The 17,366-nt window shown below is 41.4% G+C and overlaps 1 protein-coding gene across 1 annotated transcript in view; it reads left to right on the forward strand.

Annotated features, from left to right (window-relative positions):
* LOC135116074 (uncharacterized) overlaps positions 1–11,797 on the forward strand; it is a 32,645-nt gene extending 20,848 nt beyond the window's left edge. Inside the window, exons 16-28 of the mRNA XM_064033285.1 lie at positions 2,022–2,079; positions 4,180–4,196; positions 4,719–4,920; positions 5,467–5,595; positions 6,050–6,173; positions 7,357–7,487; positions 8,080–8,249; positions 8,412–8,642; positions 8,973–9,078; positions 9,327–9,507; positions 10,272–10,390; positions 10,488–10,628; positions 10,724–11,797. Of these exons, the coding sequence (XP_063889355.1) occupies positions 2,022–2,079; positions 4,180–4,196; positions 4,719–4,920; positions 5,467–5,595; positions 6,050–6,173; positions 7,357–7,487; positions 8,080–8,249; positions 8,412–8,642; positions 8,973–9,078; positions 9,327–9,507; positions 10,272–10,390; positions 10,488–10,628; positions 10,724–10,902 (1,788 nt within the window). The 3' untranslated portion in view covers positions 10,903–11,797. The remainder of the gene's footprint in view (positions 1–2,021; positions 2,080–4,179; positions 4,197–4,718; positions 4,921–5,466; positions 5,596–6,049; positions 6,174–7,356; positions 7,488–8,079; positions 8,250–8,411; positions 8,643–8,972; positions 9,079–9,326; positions 9,508–10,271; positions 10,391–10,487; positions 10,629–10,723) is intronic.
* Positions 11,798–17,366: the final 5,569 nt, after the last annotated feature.

The raw sequence follows: 17,366 nt of genomic DNA on the forward strand, positions 1-17,366 counted from the left end.
GGAACAGGCTGAATGTAGGCAAACTTCCAGCAAGAAGGAAAGGTAGATGTTGACAGAGAGATGAAAGAGTTTGACTAGCTAAGGTGCAAGCACGGAGGCACAATTTCGGAGAACAATAGGAGGGACCCCATCAGGTCCATAAGCCTTCCGAGGGTTTAAGCCAGCACGGGCATGGAAAACATCATTGCAAGGAATTTTAATAGGTAGCATGAAGTAGTCAGAGGGTGGAGGAGAGGGAGGAACAAGCCCAGAATCGTCCAAGGTAGAGTTTTTAGCAAAGGTTTGAGCGAAGAGTTCAGCTTTAGAAATAGATGTGATAGCAGTGGTGCCATCTGGTTGAAATAAAGGAGGAAAAGAAGAAGAAGCAAAGTTATTGGAGATATTTTTGGCTTGATGCCAGAAGTTACAAGGGGAGTTAGATCTTGAAAGATTTTGACACTTTCTGTTAATTAAGGAGTTTTTAGCTAGTTGAAGAACAGACTTGGCATGGTTCCGGGCAGAAATATAAAGTGCATGAGATTCTGGTGATGGAAAGGTTAAATACCTTATGTGGGCTACCTCTCATGTACGCGTATATCACGAGAACAAGCTGTGTTAAACCAAGGTTTGGAAGGTTTAGGACGAGAAAAAGAGAGAGGAATGTACGTCTACATGCCAGACACTGTCGCCTCTATTATGCCCTCAGCATACAAAGACGGGTCTCTGACACGGAAGCAGTAGTCATTCCAAAGAAAATCAGCAAAATATCTCCTCAGGTCCCCCCAACTAGCAGAGGCAAAACGTCAGAGGCACCTTCGCTTAGGGGGATCCTGAGGAGGGATTAGAACGATAGGACAAGATACAAATATGAGATTGTGATCGGAGGAGCCCAACGGAGAAGAAAGGGTGACAGCATAAGCAGAAGGATTAGAGGTCAGGAAAAGGTCAAGAATGTTGGGCGTATCTCCAAGACGGTCAGAAATACGAGTAGGGTGTTGTACCAATTGCTCTAGGTCATGGAGGATAACAAAGTTGTAGGCTAGTTCACCAGGATGGTCAGTGAAGGGAGAGGAAAGCCAAAGCTGGTGGTGAACATTGAATTCGCCAAGAATGGAGATCTCTGCAAAAGGGAAGAGAGTCAGAATGTGCTCTACTTTAGAATTTAAGTAGTCAAAGAATTTCTTATAGTAAGAGGAGTTAGATGAGAGGTATACAGCACAGATAAATTTAGTTTGAGAGTGACTCTGTAGTCGTAGCCAGATGGTGGAAAACTCGGAAGATTCAAGAGCTTGGGCACGAGAGCAGGTTAAGCCATTGCGCACATAAACGCAACATCCAGCTTTGGATCGAAAATGAGGATAGAGAAAGTAGGAGGGAACAGAAAAGGGGCTACTGTTAGTTCCCTCAGACACCTGAGTTTCAGTTAGGAAAAGAAGGTGAGGTTTAGAAGAGGAGAGGTGGTGTTCTACAGATTGAAAATTATATCTTAGACCGCGAATGTTGCAGAAGTTAATGAAGAAAAAGTTGAGGGGGATGTCAAGACACTTAGGGCCGTCAACAGAAAGGCAGTCCGACCTGGGAACATTTATGGTCCCCTCCCCAGATGGGGACTCCAAGGCTGGTGTAGGAGTCGCCATGATAATTTTGAAATTTTTGAGTGAAGGGTGTGTGTGTTATTAGGTGCTTGTAGTTTTGAGTGGAGGAGGAGAGTTGTCTGGCAGGCTGTGAATGCCCCCTTGTGTTGTGAGACACAAAAGGAAACGTTCAGTGAGGTCATAGCTGGGTTTAATGATAAGTTCACAGCACCCCCTGAACAGTGCTTTAGACCTCACTGGGAGTAATTATCGTTTCGGCAGGTGTCTACTGCCTCCTCCTCTGAATATGTATATTAATAATGTACTGCATTCCAGATCTTAGATCTCCACGGAATAGGAACCGGATTTTTATATTTCATTAAATTCGGTTTCAGAGAAAATTGCATATATTAAAATAATAATATTTGCGGACGCTGTTGCGAATTTCTTTTACCTCCATATCCGCAGTCTTACCGGTCACTGATTAACAGAGTGCGTCGTAACTACGACACAAGGCTCCACAGAGGTGAGAGGGAATAGGGGAAAAAAATAATTAACCGAAAAATAAGAGATGTAATAAAAAGTAAATAATAATTCTTTCCTACTTCTTATTTTGGCTCCCAGTTAGAGATGAATCTCCGTCAGTCGGGCCAGCCTCGTCGTACATTCTCGTCTATCTTGCATAGTCCCTTGTCTTCTTAGTTCCTCTATTTCTGGTATGTTGTATCTATCCAATGTCTCCTTAACTGCATCTCTCCATCTTTTACTGGGTCTTTCCCTCGGTCTATTACCGTTTGGTGCCCATTCCCATCTTCTTTTGGCAATTCTTCCCTCGTCCATTTCTTCAAGATCCCCAAACCTCCTCAACTGAGCCATGTCTGTTTTTATCAACACTGAGACAACTCCTACATCTTCTCTGATTTTATTATTTCTGATTTTATCTCTTCTTGTCTTTCCTGTAATCAGTCTTAAAACTCTCATCTCTGCTGCGTGTATTATGCTTCTCTCCTTGTCGGTTGTCCATTTTTCTGAGCCATACACTAGAGTTGGAGTCAATACACTTTCAAACATAATTTTCTTGGCTGTTAGAGGTACATGTGCATCCTTGAGTAGTGGATATAATGCTCCTGTTGATTTAGTATATTGCACTGTGACTATTCTATCGGTTATTTCTTCTTTATTATTTCCTTTTGATTAAATTGATAATATTAAATAATAATAATAATAATAATAATAATAATAATAATAATAATAATAATATATTCAAAGAAAGAAGAAGCAGAAAATGCAACTTGGGAAAGAGAATACAGGGTGAATTAAATGGGGGAAGTAGAAGTGGAAAGGAATGGATGGAGGAAGAGCGAAGAGGAATATAGCACAGGAAAAGGGAGTACTTACATATTCCCCACTTCATCCTTTTCTCTCAAATTCTTCACTTCTTAACCCTTCCTGCTTATATTTATTCTCTCTACTCCCATCCTCCTTCGCCTTTCCTCCACTTTCTTGCCCCATGTACTCTCCTTCCCCGTTCTGAACTCACTTCATTCCTCTACTCTCCCTGTTCTTTTTCTCGACCTTCCTCTTTCGTCTTGTCTCAAATCTCCCTCCTTGTTATCTCTCTTCCCTTTCTCTGTCCAAGATCAAGGAACAAGGGAGTGATACCTCGCTTTCTTCCCCTCACTCATTCCATGTCATTCAGTCTCCATCCTTCCTCACTCTCTCATATAATTCCATTCTCATTCTCAGTCAGTCTCATGGTATTTAACAACCGTCATGATCGTTCTTACTCACTCACTGTCATACTTCACCTTTCGCTAACTTTCACACTCATGCTTGCGTTCTCTCACTCAGCTGGCTCTTACATTCACTCTTAGTTAGCACTCACTTCCATCCCCTCTCTCACACTCGCACTCACACAATCTTTTTTTCATTTACTCCCCTTACATTTGAGAAACTGGTTATGGTAAGTGTTATCTCTTATTAAACGAAAATGAAGGAAGAGTTCCTTTACGAACATACGAAGGAAAAGAAAAAAGAAACTATTTACTCAAGATTTTTATTCTCCCTCAGCATTCTACCTGTGTCAGTGTTGCTGAAGTAATGGCGTGTGTGTGTGTGTGTGTGTGTGTGTGTGTGTGTGTGTGTGTGTGTGTGTGTGTGTGTGTGTGTGTGTGTGTGTGTGTGTGTGTGTGTGTGTGTGTGTGTGTGTGTGTGTGTGTGCGACAGAGAGAGAGAGAGAGAGAGAGAGAGAGATGAGGAACGGACAGAAAAATCGCTAAGCGAGGCAGTAACAAGCCATTATTTAAATCTAATTAGTTACTGAGCATAACCTTCCTGACGTAGGACTCCTGTGTAGAGTCAGTCTGGACGTGTATGATTTAAGATAAAGTAAAGTATGAACACACTTGAACCACACTCATGAATAATGATTATTGTGCAGGAGAGTTCTCAACCAATAGCCTTATCTCTTCTAATAATGTTAAGTCACCATGAATCTACATGTATCTTCAAGTACACACCCTCCCTATCCGTCCCCCTCCATTCTAACCTAATTCTCCTCAACCTTTCTCCTCCCACCTGTCATCTCTCACCAGCGCAGCCCTCATTATCTTCTCTCCTGCTGCAGGAATCACAACTCGCGAGGTGAGTAAGGCTAGCTCCTCTCGTCATTATCACCCGACACATTCGCTCCTTTGTACTGGGACACGCAGTAAACACACGATTTTTTCACTTCATCAGAAGTGTCTCTTGTAATGTCTAACCTATTGTTGATTATATATGTGACCTGACCAGAGAGAGAGAGAGCGCGCACTGGTGATACAAGTAGTAAGCGTAACCCAGGAGACAGGGGTTTAGAATCCTCGGGGCGCAATCTGGTCTCGTGTCTTTTCACACTGTACATAGTTACTTATTTATCGAACACAAAACTGAGAGTGATTGTAAAAGAAGCTATGATCTCGCTCCCCGACAGGCGTGACGAGCATGTTCTTGCCCTCCTTTAAGCGTGCCTGCTCTCTTTTAAGTCCTGTCCAAATCGGACAGTATCCTAAGGGCACAGCCCGCTTCTTTAGCAGTGTTACCAGATGGAGCAGCTCTCTGCATGCCCCACTTTATCAGATAGATAAGTTCAGGCATGTCTGTGGTGAGGCACTGTTGGATAGATAGTTGGGGTGTGCGGGGGGGGGGGGGGACAGTTACCATTGTTCACACCGATTGGTAGGTGGGGATCAGTTCATCAGCCAACTCTGCACGGGCTACCGGCCAGTTTGCCTGTCAAAGCTGCATTTTTTTTTTTTTTTTTTTTTTATGATGAGAGGTACAGTCGAGCCTGACGGTGTGGACAAGCAGGGCTATCAGTCTGAGAATGGTACTTTAAGCATTGTTTCTTTTGGCCGCTGTTGTTTCGTAGACATCAATATTATCTTTGCTTACGGGCTCCTTCTCTTTCTCTCCTCCCATAATAACAGTTCTCTCTTTCTCACTCGCTCATTTTTTTAATCGCCTTCCTGTCACAACAATTTAATCTTGACTCATGTACTCATTCTAGTATTTTCTTCATGTTCCAATGATATGATTTATATCATGCCTCTTTTGCGTAAATTTATCTACTATATCAAGAAATTTGCTTTTGCACTCATTCCTCTTTGGTCTCTGTTGTTCCGTAGACCGGTTGAACTTTTTTTAATCGGGTATCAAACCAGCAAGTATGAATAATTAATTCCAAGATTTACCTGTAGCTTCCGCGCTTATGACCACCACCGCTTGTCTACGTTCGTGTCTGCACCTCACGCTCAAAATCTGTGCGCTTGAACGGGATTTGGAAACGTGTGTATGTGTGTTTGTAGGTAAAAGTGTCATATAGAGAACAATGTACTTAACACTACACTTATCAATAATGGTAATGTTTGTGCAGGTATGTCCAGCGTGCTCGCCTGGAATGCGGGGCTGGTGGGGGCGTGGCTCCCCACCTTCTTGTTGGTTCTGTTCACCACCCTCCTCCTCCTCAGCGTTCTTGGAAGGCGGCCCAAGAACTTTCCTCCTGGTAAGTGACGAGTGATGACTCTCATTAATAGGTGGTCTTCGAGTGTGTTATGTGTGGACATTATAACGTCAACTAGAATCCATACGAGAGACGGGTCGGCCAGCCAGCGAGCAGGCAGTGCGTGTTTAGCCCTACTCCTCCTTATTCATTTACTGACCGATGCACTTATTACCCATTATTTTTACATATTTCTTCCGTGCTATTTTCTCTCTGTCTCTCTCTCTCTCTGTCTCTCTCTCTCTCTCTCTCTCTGTCTCTCTCTCTCTCTCTCTGTCTCTCTCTCTCTGTCTCTCTCTCTCCCTCTGTCTCTCTCCCCCCCCCCCTCTCTCTCTCTCTCTCTCTCTCTCTCTCTCTCTCTCTCTCTCTCTCTCTCTCTCTCTCTCTCTCTCTCTCTCTCTCTCTCTCTCTCTCTCTCTCTCGTGAACACTTCTAATGAGGTGGTGACTGCTGACAGGAATGATGATCCTGCCCGTGGTGGGTTCCCTCCTGTCCATGCCGTTCGGGCCCAGCGTGGAGATATTGCGTGGCCTGAGGAAGAAATACGGTGACATAGCAAGCTTCGGAATATTCGGCACAAGGTACGAAGTAGATAGCGGATTTTTTTATTGTACTCCATTCAGAATATTTTGGTAAATTTGCACATAGCAGCTCCGCTACCTTTGTCAGCTAACCCTTGCCCGTTTCATCTGGTGGCTGTTCATGACGAGGGGAGTACGTCAGTGACATAACAAATATATATTATTGAAATCATTCAGTGAGTTATATGATTAAAAACCTTAATTCAAGTTAATGTCCGTACTCCAGTTGTAAAGCAATAAGATTCACTAAGAAACAACATAGTACTCACAATTTGCTTCAAGTTTACAAAGGAAAGCGAGCAATTTAAAATAGTCAATGTATTTGTAAGATAATGTACACTATTTTCAATCTTTCTTACAGAGTTAGACATGCAAAAGACAAATCACAAAAGTAATCTTCAGCAGCTTTTTAAGGGAAGGAATTTAATGTTGTTTTAAAGGATTCGGAATGGGACCCAAATGGTAGATGTGGCTTGAAGGGACGGGTACGCTCGACAGGATTGCCGGTGCGTCATCTGGCACTGGTTTCATACATTATCTGTTACGCCGAGTATACTCGTCCCTCGAAGCCACAGGGATGATTTCATATATTTTTTTAATACAACATTGAAGTTCAAGCATTGTTCTCACCTGGCGGTATCCTTTGTGTTTCCTGAACATACACACACAATATTTTGAAAAAAAAAATATTTTGAAGGAATATAACAGATGGCGTTTCCCAATGACCAGTAGTCATAAAGGAGAGAGAAAGAAATTGTGTAGATTTGAAAGAAAAGGGACATGGTCTTAGAAGTAACCCACAAACTAGCACCTTCTGCCCATCTGCTTCCCAACCCCCATGCTTGCCTCCGCATTTTACTGAAGAGTTATGTTAGAGGTGGAACCTTATAAATTCGCTCTTATTGGAAGTTATCAACCATTTCGAATACAAACTTGTCATTTTTATTCGAAAATTGGTTTTCGTTGCTATTTGGAAGCAAGACTGACAGACAGGCAGGTAGTATCTTGATATATCTTACTACTTCATTTGACACAGTGAGATCCTTTATATGACACTGCACACTTTAATAATTCCTGATTTGTTCTGGTTATGACATTCGCGTCGTCGGATTTATTAAAACATAGAAATGAGACTTTTGTGATGTGAGAAGGAGTGTTACAGATGAGTGTGATGTGTTGTCAGGGTGGTACTGGTGAGCGGCGTCAGCGTCATGAAGGAGGTGTTTGCACTCAGGAACACCACAGACCGTCCCGAAATGATCTTCACCACTGTCAGAAATCGAATCCTCACGGACGGCCGCACGACGGAGGTCGGTGAGTCTACTCCCTCCCTGTGAGACGGCTAATGCAAGGCTACATGGTTTTCAGTTTTCACATTTCTGACAAATTTCCTTAATATCGTTTTTATTATTTTTTTTTTTTTTTATCTAATTTGGTCAATTCTGCCTATCCTTTGAATGAAATAAAACTAAGTGCAAGATCTCTGTACTTTTGTCGTGTAAAAACATCTCTGAGATGTATCTCCCTTTAAATGTTACTGTAGCTCATCAGATATCTTAGAATCCTCTGACAGCCCTCGCTTCTATCAGTGAAAGTAAGGTTGAGGTTCGTAATGACAACACGAGGGAATAACTAGTAATTCTGCGAATTATTTATAATAACCATATCATTTTTCCAAGACTTGCAGTTTACCACGGCATCTTTTGTTCTGACTTCCTGAGGTTTTATATCACATCTTGGGAGATAACAGACTTGAGGTTGTCATTGTTTCATGCCATTAAGACTGAACCTCATGATGGAGCACTTAATCCTCATGACTACCTGTCCGTAATCATGGCCTCTTAATCAAGTGTCGACTTTCCCGCCGCTATATTATGATGCGCCAATGTTCTTTCATTCTTTCTAGGTATCGGTGCAGTTTCTGGCCAGTTGTGGCAGGAGCAGCGTCGTTTTCTGCTTCACCACTTGCGTGACTTGGGCTTCGGCAAGAGTAGTTACGAGCCCGTCATGGTGGAGGAGATCTCAGAGTTGATGGAATGTATGTCGAAGGAGAAGGGTCGCCCCTTGGAAATGAGGGTGAAGTACTTAACTTAATGAGCCTTATTTGCATGAACATTTTAATTTGGCAATTGTCTCCTGAACATGTGAAGAAATTGACGGATCCTGAATTTACTTGAACTGTTGTAGTTCTTGTGGATTTATAAGACAATGTGTTACAAAGTTGTCCGACCCTCGCAGCGCCTGTTCAACCGCTCGGTGATTAACATCCTGTGGGCGATGGTGATGGGGAGGCGCTATCCGTACGGCCACGTCAAGCTCAACAAACTCATTCACTCATTTGTTCAACCCGCGGACTTCAACATCCTCTCTCCTGTGCAACACATCCCACACATCCTTAAGATCATGGAGTACATCCCAACTGAGAAGGAAGGCTTAACAAAACTCAGAAACATCCTCACCTTTGTCAAGGTATCGACTTCGTCTCCCAGAATGTGTTTTTTGTTACCTGATGGTAAATATTTCTCGATCCATTATTGTGGCACCGTCTTTCATGAATATTCTGGAGAAAAATTAAATTCTTCTCAACGGAATTATAAAGGATTATCTCCCTCGCAACATTTGAATCTCTTTTCTGTGGTTACTATATATTTGGTACCTGCTTCATCTCATCATCATCATCATCATCATCATCAGCAGCAGCAGCAGCAGCAGCATCGTCATCATTATCTTTACATTACCACCGTCATCATCAATCACTTCCTGTTTAATGCGACTGCTAAATTACCATGACCTGTTCAGGAGGAGATCAAGGAGTTCATGGCCGACGAAGAACTCAGGAACGGCGATAACTTCACAGCACTTTACCTGAAGGAGATTGAGAAGAAAGCGAATCCCAACTTCAACAGTAAGAGTTATTTGTGTAACAGTGGGTAGTGATGAGAATGGCAGCAAGAAGGGAAGATCGGAATTATGAGTCAATAAGTATGATGTGGTGATTGTGTCACAATAACTAAACGACGTAAGGCAGTAACAATGAATGATGGCGATAATATGTGTAATTTTTTAGATGACACGACAAAAAAAGAGCAAGTAAATTGAAAAAAAAAATACGTAAAAAATTCTTCCACAAACTCATACCATTTCATCTTAAAGTGGACCAGTTGATGGGCGTAATTTTCGACTTGTTCGTGGCTGGCATGGAGACCACCTCCAGCACCCTCACCACAGCTGTCAACCTGATAGCCAAACACCCGCACGTGCAGCGCCGTGTGCAGGAAGAGCTGGATGAAGTGGTGGGCAGGAACCGTCTCCCTTCTTTCTCTGACATGGAACGGTAGGTATATGATAATTACTGTGCAAATCAGGTTCTTACTTTCAGTTACCTTCACACATTTTAAGTATTATATTATCATCATTTGGTGTTTTATCGTTTTTTTTTTTTTGTCAAAATAATCGTTTGAACAGCCAGAAGGGGTTTAAAGAAGGGTTTAGAAGGGTTTAAACGAGACGACACCCGCAAAAATTCATTATGATTTCTGCATTTACTAAGCACATAATTAACTGACCTAATATTAATTTCGTTAATAATAACTTTCTTTAATTTTCGCACACAGAAAACCACATCGCATAGAAAAATACCTGTATTTCATAAAGAGGGAAAAATAGTGGGGAAAAATATTAATTCCCATCCCATTACAGAAGACAGTCACATCTAAGAGAGTAATATAGTACGTAGCTGATTTACCTTACCCAATGGAAGGAAATGAAAAAACACCATATGATGAGTAATGTCATCCATGTGTACTAGTATCGCGTAGATGACGCCACGCGTTCAACGGCGCTCGCTCGCTCCTCGTTAAGTAAAATCTTCCCACTTTTGGACGTAATAGCAAGTATGATTATGACTTCTACAGTGTACCTTCATCTCATATTCATTTTTTTTTTTTCTAACTTTGAGTGGATACAGATTAAAATTAGTTGTACCTGTCTGTCCCGACAAGGACTAGTGATCCGCCAAAACCGCTGCCCACTGCGCCTATGAGGCATCACCGCGAGGGTTTCATTCACTTCCTTTGGTAACAGTTTTTTTCTCCGCAGGTTGCCTTACGTGCAGGCCACCATTCATGAGGTGCAGAGAGTACTCAGCCTAGCTAAGTTTGCCGTCCCGCATATGACCAGTGAGGACTGCAAACTTGGCGGCTACGACATCCCCAAAGGTAGTGTATTGCCTGATGGCCGAATGCTGTCTGATATAAACACCAGGAGTGAGAGGACGAAAGCTGCATCCCACTGACCCTCTCGTCTACTCTACAGGAACCTGGCTCATGGCGAATCTGGACGACGCCCTCAAAAATTCTGAGTATTGGAAGAACGCTCGGGAGTTCGATCCTCAAAACTTCCTTGATGAAAATGGGAAGTACAAGAGGAACAATGCCTTCATGCCCTTCGGAGTGGGTGAGTGTCCGATGTGAGGCTGCTCGACAGGGTAAAAGATGGTTAATAAATTCAGTCTTATTTTAATGATTGGATAACATGAATGACTCCTTCAGGTAAACGTGCGTGCGCCGGAGAGCCCCTGGCCAGGCTGGAGCTCTTCCTATTCTTCACTCACCTGTTTCAGCGGTTCACCTTCACACTGGTGGAGGAACAAAAGCCAATTATAGAAACGAACCCAACTTTTAACGCTGCACCAGAATACACTGCCAGTGTAAAGTGCCGTCCTAAATAAGCCTTGATGCGACCAAAGTAAGCAGGATACCCTCATAAATGTAATTGTCTTGTAATAAGCTTGAAGATAGACTAAGGCACATTTAGGCAGTGTAGTTCATTAGTAATAATATATGTTACTGATATCTCATGGTTATTTGGTATCTATTGATCTTTTATATTTATATTCTGTAGTTTCGTTTACTTATTAACTTTTGTCAAGAAAATTAGGGTGAATGTACTCCTATGAATAGAGACAAGTAAAATATTTTGTGTCATCTGTAATCAAGTATGAAAAACTGTTACACACTAAACCAGCATTTCATGTGAAATAACATACAATACACGAAGGTAGCTTTAGTCCCACAAATGCCATGCACATCTTCCATCCTCTCACACCCTACAAAAAAAAAAAAAATCACATGACACACTTTCCTTCACAGGCACGGAATAAATGTTTTGCCGAGTGTACTGGGAGATACGCGTATACAGCGTTGTTGTTCAATCATCAAATCGAAAGCCATTAAAAAAAAAATTTTAAAAATGACATAGTTGTATATAACAACTTATAATTTTTAAATAATTAAAGCAAAGGACTACAATATGAGCGAGAGAGGGAGATCATCATGTGCCTGAAGACTGTGAATGTGACAGCAATGCGGGACAGGAACAACCAACATCCTGAGTATCAAGTTAGGCAGGATTCTTATGTTCTTATGTTCTTAAGTGGCAAGAAGTCAATTTGCCCAATTCCATTTTTTATGCTTTCTGGGAGGCCTTAAACAAAACGTGCTCCTTGAGTTGTATGTGTCGCCGCGACGCAAGATCGGCGTTAGCTGACTGTCAATAGTCTTGTATCTGTCCCTCGAGGCTTAAAAAAACCTTCCTCTGGACACACGTAAAACATAACACCTAAAGTTAAGTTTTTTTTCTTTTTATTATGTAAGAGGGTCACTGGCCAAGAGAAGCAAAACCGGAGGAAAAAAATCACACTTAGGCGCTAGTCCAAGAAGAGACGTCAAGAGAGTCATCGAAAATTGAAGGATAAGTGTCTTGAAACCTCCCTCTTGAAAGAGTTCAAGTCATAGGAATGAGGAAATACAGAAGCAGGCAGGGAGTTCCAGAGTTTACCAGAGAAAGAGATGAATGATTGAGAATACTGGTTAACTCTTGCATTAGAGAGGTGGACGGAATAGGGATGAGAGAAAAAAGAGTCTTGTGCAGCGAGGCCGCGGGAGGAGAGGAGGCATGCAGTTAGCAAGATCAGAAAACACAGTTAGCATGAAAATAGCGGTAGAAGATAGCAAGAGATGCAACATTGCGGCGATGAGAAAGAGGCTGAAGACAGTTAGTTACAGGAGAGGAATTGATAAGACGAAAAGCTTTTGATTCCGCTTTGCCTAAAATGGCAGTACGAGTGGAACACCCCATACATGTGAAGCATACTCCATACATGAGTGGATAAGGCTCCTGTACAGAGTTAGCATTTAGGGGGAGGGGAGTGAGAAAAACTGGCAGAGACGATTCAGAATACCTAACTTCATAGAAGTTGTTTCCAGTTTAGATTGTAAGTAAAGGACAGACTGACGATGTTCAATGTAGAAGATGGGGACAGTTGAGTGAGTATATATATATATATATATATATATATATATATATATATATATATATATATATATATATATATATATATATATATATATATATATATATATATATATATACCTTTTTTATGTAGGAGGCACACTGGCCAAGGGCAACAAAAATCCAATAAATAAAAAAAAGCCCTCTAAGATGCCAGTCCCATAAAAGGGACCAAAGCGGTAGTCAAAAATTGAAGGATAAGTGTCTTGAAACCTCCCTCTTGAAGGAATTCAAGTCATAGGAAGGTGGAAATACAGAAGCAGACAGGGAGTTCCAAAGTTTACCAGAGAAAGGGATGAATGATTGAAAATACTGGTTAACTCTTGCATTAGAGAGGTGGACAGAATAGGGATAAGAGAAAGAAGAAAGTCCTGTGCAGCGAGGCCGCGGGAGGGGAGGCATGCAGTTAGCAAGATCAGAAGAGCAGTTAGCATGAAAATAGCGGTAGAAGACAGTTAGAGATGCAACATTGCGGCGATGAGAGAGAAGCTGAAGATGGTCAGTTTGAGGAGAGGAATTGATGAGACGAAAAGCTTTTGATTCCACCCTGTCTAGAAGAGCAGTATGAGTGGAACCCCCCCAGACATGTGAAGCATACTCCATACATGGACGGAAAAGGCCTTTGTACAATTAGCAGCTGAGGGGGAGAGAAAAACTGGCGGAGACGTCTCAGAATGCCTAACTTCATAGAAGCTGTTTTAGCTAGAAATCAGACGTGAAGTTTCCAGTTCAGATTATAAGTAAAGGACAGACCAAGGATGTTCAGTGTAGAAGAGGAGGACAGTTGAGTGTCATTGAAGAAGAGATAATAGTTGTCTGGAAGGTTGTGTCGAGTTGATAAATGGAGGAATTGAGTTTTTGAGGCATTGAACAATACCAAATTTGCTCTGCCCCAGTCAGACATTTTAGAAAGATCAGAAGTCAGGCGTTCTGTGGCTTCCCTACGTGGTCATGTTTACTTCCTGAAGGGTTGGACGTCTATGAAAAGACGTGGAAAGGTGTATGTTGGTATCATCAGCGTAGGAGTGGACAGGACAAGAAGTTTGGCTTAGAAGATCATTGATGAATAATAGAAAGCGAGTGGTTAACAGGATAGAACCCTGAGGAACACCACTGTTAATAGATTTAGGAGAAGAACAGTGACTGTCTACCACAGCAACAACAGAACGGTCAGAAAGGAAACTTGAGATGAAGTTACAAAGAGAAGGATAGAAGCCGTAGGAGGGTAGTTTAGAAATCAAAGCTTTGTGCCAGACTCTATCAAAAGCTTTTGATATGTCCAAGGCAACAGCGAAAGTTTCACCAAAATCTCTAAAAGAGGATGACCACGAGTCAGTAAGGAAAGCCAGAAGATCACCAGTAAAGCGGCCTTGACGGAACCCATACTGGCGATCAGATAGAAGGTTGTGAAGTGATAGATGTTTAAAAATCTTCCTGTTGAGGATAGATTCAAAAACTTTAGATAGGCAGGAAATTAAAGCAATAGAACGGTAGTTTCAGGGATCAGAACGGTCACCTTTTTTAGGAACAGGCTGAATGTAGGCAAGCTTCCAGCAAGAAGGAAAGGTAGATGTTGACAGACAGAGGTGAAAGAGTTTGACTAGGTGGAAGGTGGAAGCACGGAGGCACAGTTTCGGTGAACAATAGGAGGGACCCCATCAGATCCAAAAGCCTTCTGAGGGTTTAGGCCAGCGAGGGCATGGAAAATCATTACGAAGAATTATAATAGGTAGCATGAAGTAGTCAGAGGGTGGAGGAGAGGGAGGAACAAGCCCAGAATCGTCCAAGGTAGAGTTTTTAGCAAAGGTTTGAGCGAAGAGTTCAGCTTTAGAAATAGATGTGATAGCAGTGGTGTCATCTGCTTGAAATAAAGGAGGAAAAGAAGAAGAAGCAAAGTTATTGGAGATATTTTTGGCTTGATGCCAGAAGTTACGAGGGGAGTTAGATCTTGAAAGATTTTGACACTTTCTGTTAATGAAGGAGTTTTTGGCTAGTTGGAAGACAGACTTGGCATGGTTCCGGGCAGAAATATAAAGTGCATGAGATTCTGGTGATGGAAGGCTTAAGCACCTTTTGTGGGCCACCTCTCTCTCATGTATAGCACGAGAACAAGCTGTGTTAAACCAAGGTTTGGAAGGTTCAGGTCGAGAAAAAGAGTGAGGAATGTACTAGTAGAGGCAAAACGCCAGTGACACCTTCGCTTAGGGGGATACTGAGGAGGGATTGGAGCAATAGGACAAGATACAGATATGAGATTGTGGTCGGAGGAGCCCAACCGAGAAGAAAGGGTGACAGCATAAGCAGAAGGATTAGAGGTCAGGAAAAGGTCAAGAATGTTGGGCATATCTCCAAGACGGTCAGGAATACGAGTGGGGCGCTGCACCAATTGCTCTAGGTCATGGAGGATAGCAAAGTTGAAGGCTAGTTCACCAGGATGGTCAATGAAGGGAGAGGAAAGCCAAAGCTGGTGGTGAACATTGAAGTCTCCAAGAATGGAGATCTCTGCAAAAGGGAAGAGAGTCAGAATGTGTTCCATTTTGGAAGTTAAGTAGTGTGTGTGTGTATATATATATATATATATATATATATATATATATATATATATATATATATATATATATATATATATATATATATATATATATATAAGGATAAACATTTGAGAACTGACAGCCTATAAACATACAAAATTATTTATTTAGAAATAAACACAAAGGCGAACAACACACAGAAACAAGTAAAATGTTAATCACTCGTCAGTGGTTCTTAACGAGTGAAGGTGGGTAGCGGACACACTCCCGGGGGACGTGAGCACTGGACGGGAGAGAAAAAAATCACGGAAAATCACGGATTCACTGGCTGTTAGTACAAGGGAGATGTAGCTGTTATGTCCTCCGGGATATTCTCCCCTTGTAGGAAAATTAAGAAAAGGAGTAGAAGGAGAAGAAAGAGAAGGAGGAGAAGGAGGAGAAGGAAGGAGAGAAAGAAGAAGAGGAAAAGGAAGAGAAGGAGGAAAAGGAAGAAAAGGAGGAGAGAGAGAGAGAGAGAGAGAGAGAGAGAGAGAGAGAGAGAGAGAGAGAGAGAGAGAGAGAGAGAGAGAGAGAGAGAGAGAGAGAGAGAGAGAGAGAGAGATTCCCCTCTTGTAGGAGGAGAAGGAAGAAGAGGAGTTACATATAGTTACATAGAAAAACAGGCCACAGCATATCTTGCGGTCCTCACGAGGTGACCTGACCTTGGACGACTAAGGTGATAGTAGAAGAAAGGAACAGGAAAGCAGAAGGCTCTCTCCCCACTCTCCACTCCCTCCAATATAAGCAGTACAGGAAAACAGGTCGGAAAGAAATACCTTACGTGGTTAAAGAAGAAAAAAAACCGAAGGAAATTTTATAAGAAAGAAAGAAAATAGATGAATTGAGGTGCCTCCTTTTCCTGAAGGCAAGGAAGTTAATCACTAACAAAGAAACGCTGTTAGACGCGGATTGCAAGCAAGATATTTATCAAGACCGAATTTAAAAGTCTCAACGGTGTTGCAGTCTATCACGTCTCGAGGAATCCCATTCCATAGATATACTACTCGATGGATTTTTTTTTTTTTTATTTATTTATTTTTTTATTTATTTATTTATTTTTTTTTTTTTTTATTCGTTAGAGTTGAAGGGCTTCTCAATAATTATGCAACCGTTTCCTCGCGTGTAATTTGAAGAGTCTATCGTGAAATATTTACTGCAGTCCATGCTATCAATGCCTTTGATGGTTTTAAACTGAATCAAGTCGCCTCTTAGTCTTCTTTATTTTGATAGGAATAGATTTCATTCTTTAAGACGCTCTTCGTATGATTTGTTTCTTAGGTTTGGTATCATTTTTGTTACTCTACGCTGAAGTCTTTCTAATTTATCAATGTCTTTTTGGTAGTAGGGGCATCATGATTTAACGCAATATTCCAAAAGATGACGGATTAAAGACTTATACAAAGTGAGGATTGTCTCCTTTGATTTATAATCAAAAGATCTGCCGACTAAGCCAATTATTCGCTTTCTTTACGACTTCTGAACATTGTTGGCTAGGTTTTAAGCTACTCGATGTTGTCACTCCTAAATCAGTTTCGTTGTCAACACTTTTAAGTTGGGTACCATTTGAAAATATACTTTGATTTATCGTTTTTATACCCTATATGAAGCACTTTGCACTTATCTTCATTAAAGCTCATTTGTCAAGTTTGCCCCCCTCTGTCAATTTATCGAGATTTTTCTGCATTTCTATTACTTGTTCGTTAAAGATTAAGGAATTCGCTATTTTAGTGTCATTAGCAAACTTCGATATTATACTGGTAACGATTAACGATCTATGTCGTTAATATAAACAAAGAAGAGAACAGGTCCTAAGACTGATCCCTGTGGTACCCCGCTGATTACGTTAGTCCACTTGGATGCTTTTCCATTTATTTTTATTCTTTGTTTACGGTTGTTTAGCCAGTTTTCAACCGATCGCAACACGTCACCTTGGATACCATGTGATTTTCGTCTAATCAGTAAACGTTTGTGGGGGATTTTGTCGAAGGCTTTTTGAAAATCAAGATATATTATATCTACCGCTTTACTCTTGTCATACTGGTTTAGAATATCATAGAAGAAGTCTAAGAGGTTCGTCAAACAAAAACTTTTGTTCCGGAAGCCGCGCTGAGTAATTTCAGGTAAGTTGTTTTCTTCTAAGTGATTAACGAGTCTATCTCTCATTAGTGCCTCAAGCATTTTGCATACAACTGAGGTTAAGCTAATTCGCCGGTAATTACATGGTAAAGATTTATTGCATTTTTTTTTAAATCGGAGTTAACGTTAGCAAGCT

The sequence above is a fragment of the Scylla paramamosain genome, chromosome 30 (genome assembly GCF_035594125.1).
Source record: "Scylla paramamosain isolate STU-SP2022 chromosome 30, ASM3559412v1, whole genome shotgun sequence".
Taxonomy (NCBI): Eukaryota; Metazoa; Arthropoda; class Malacostraca; order Decapoda; family Portunidae; genus Scylla; species Scylla paramamosain.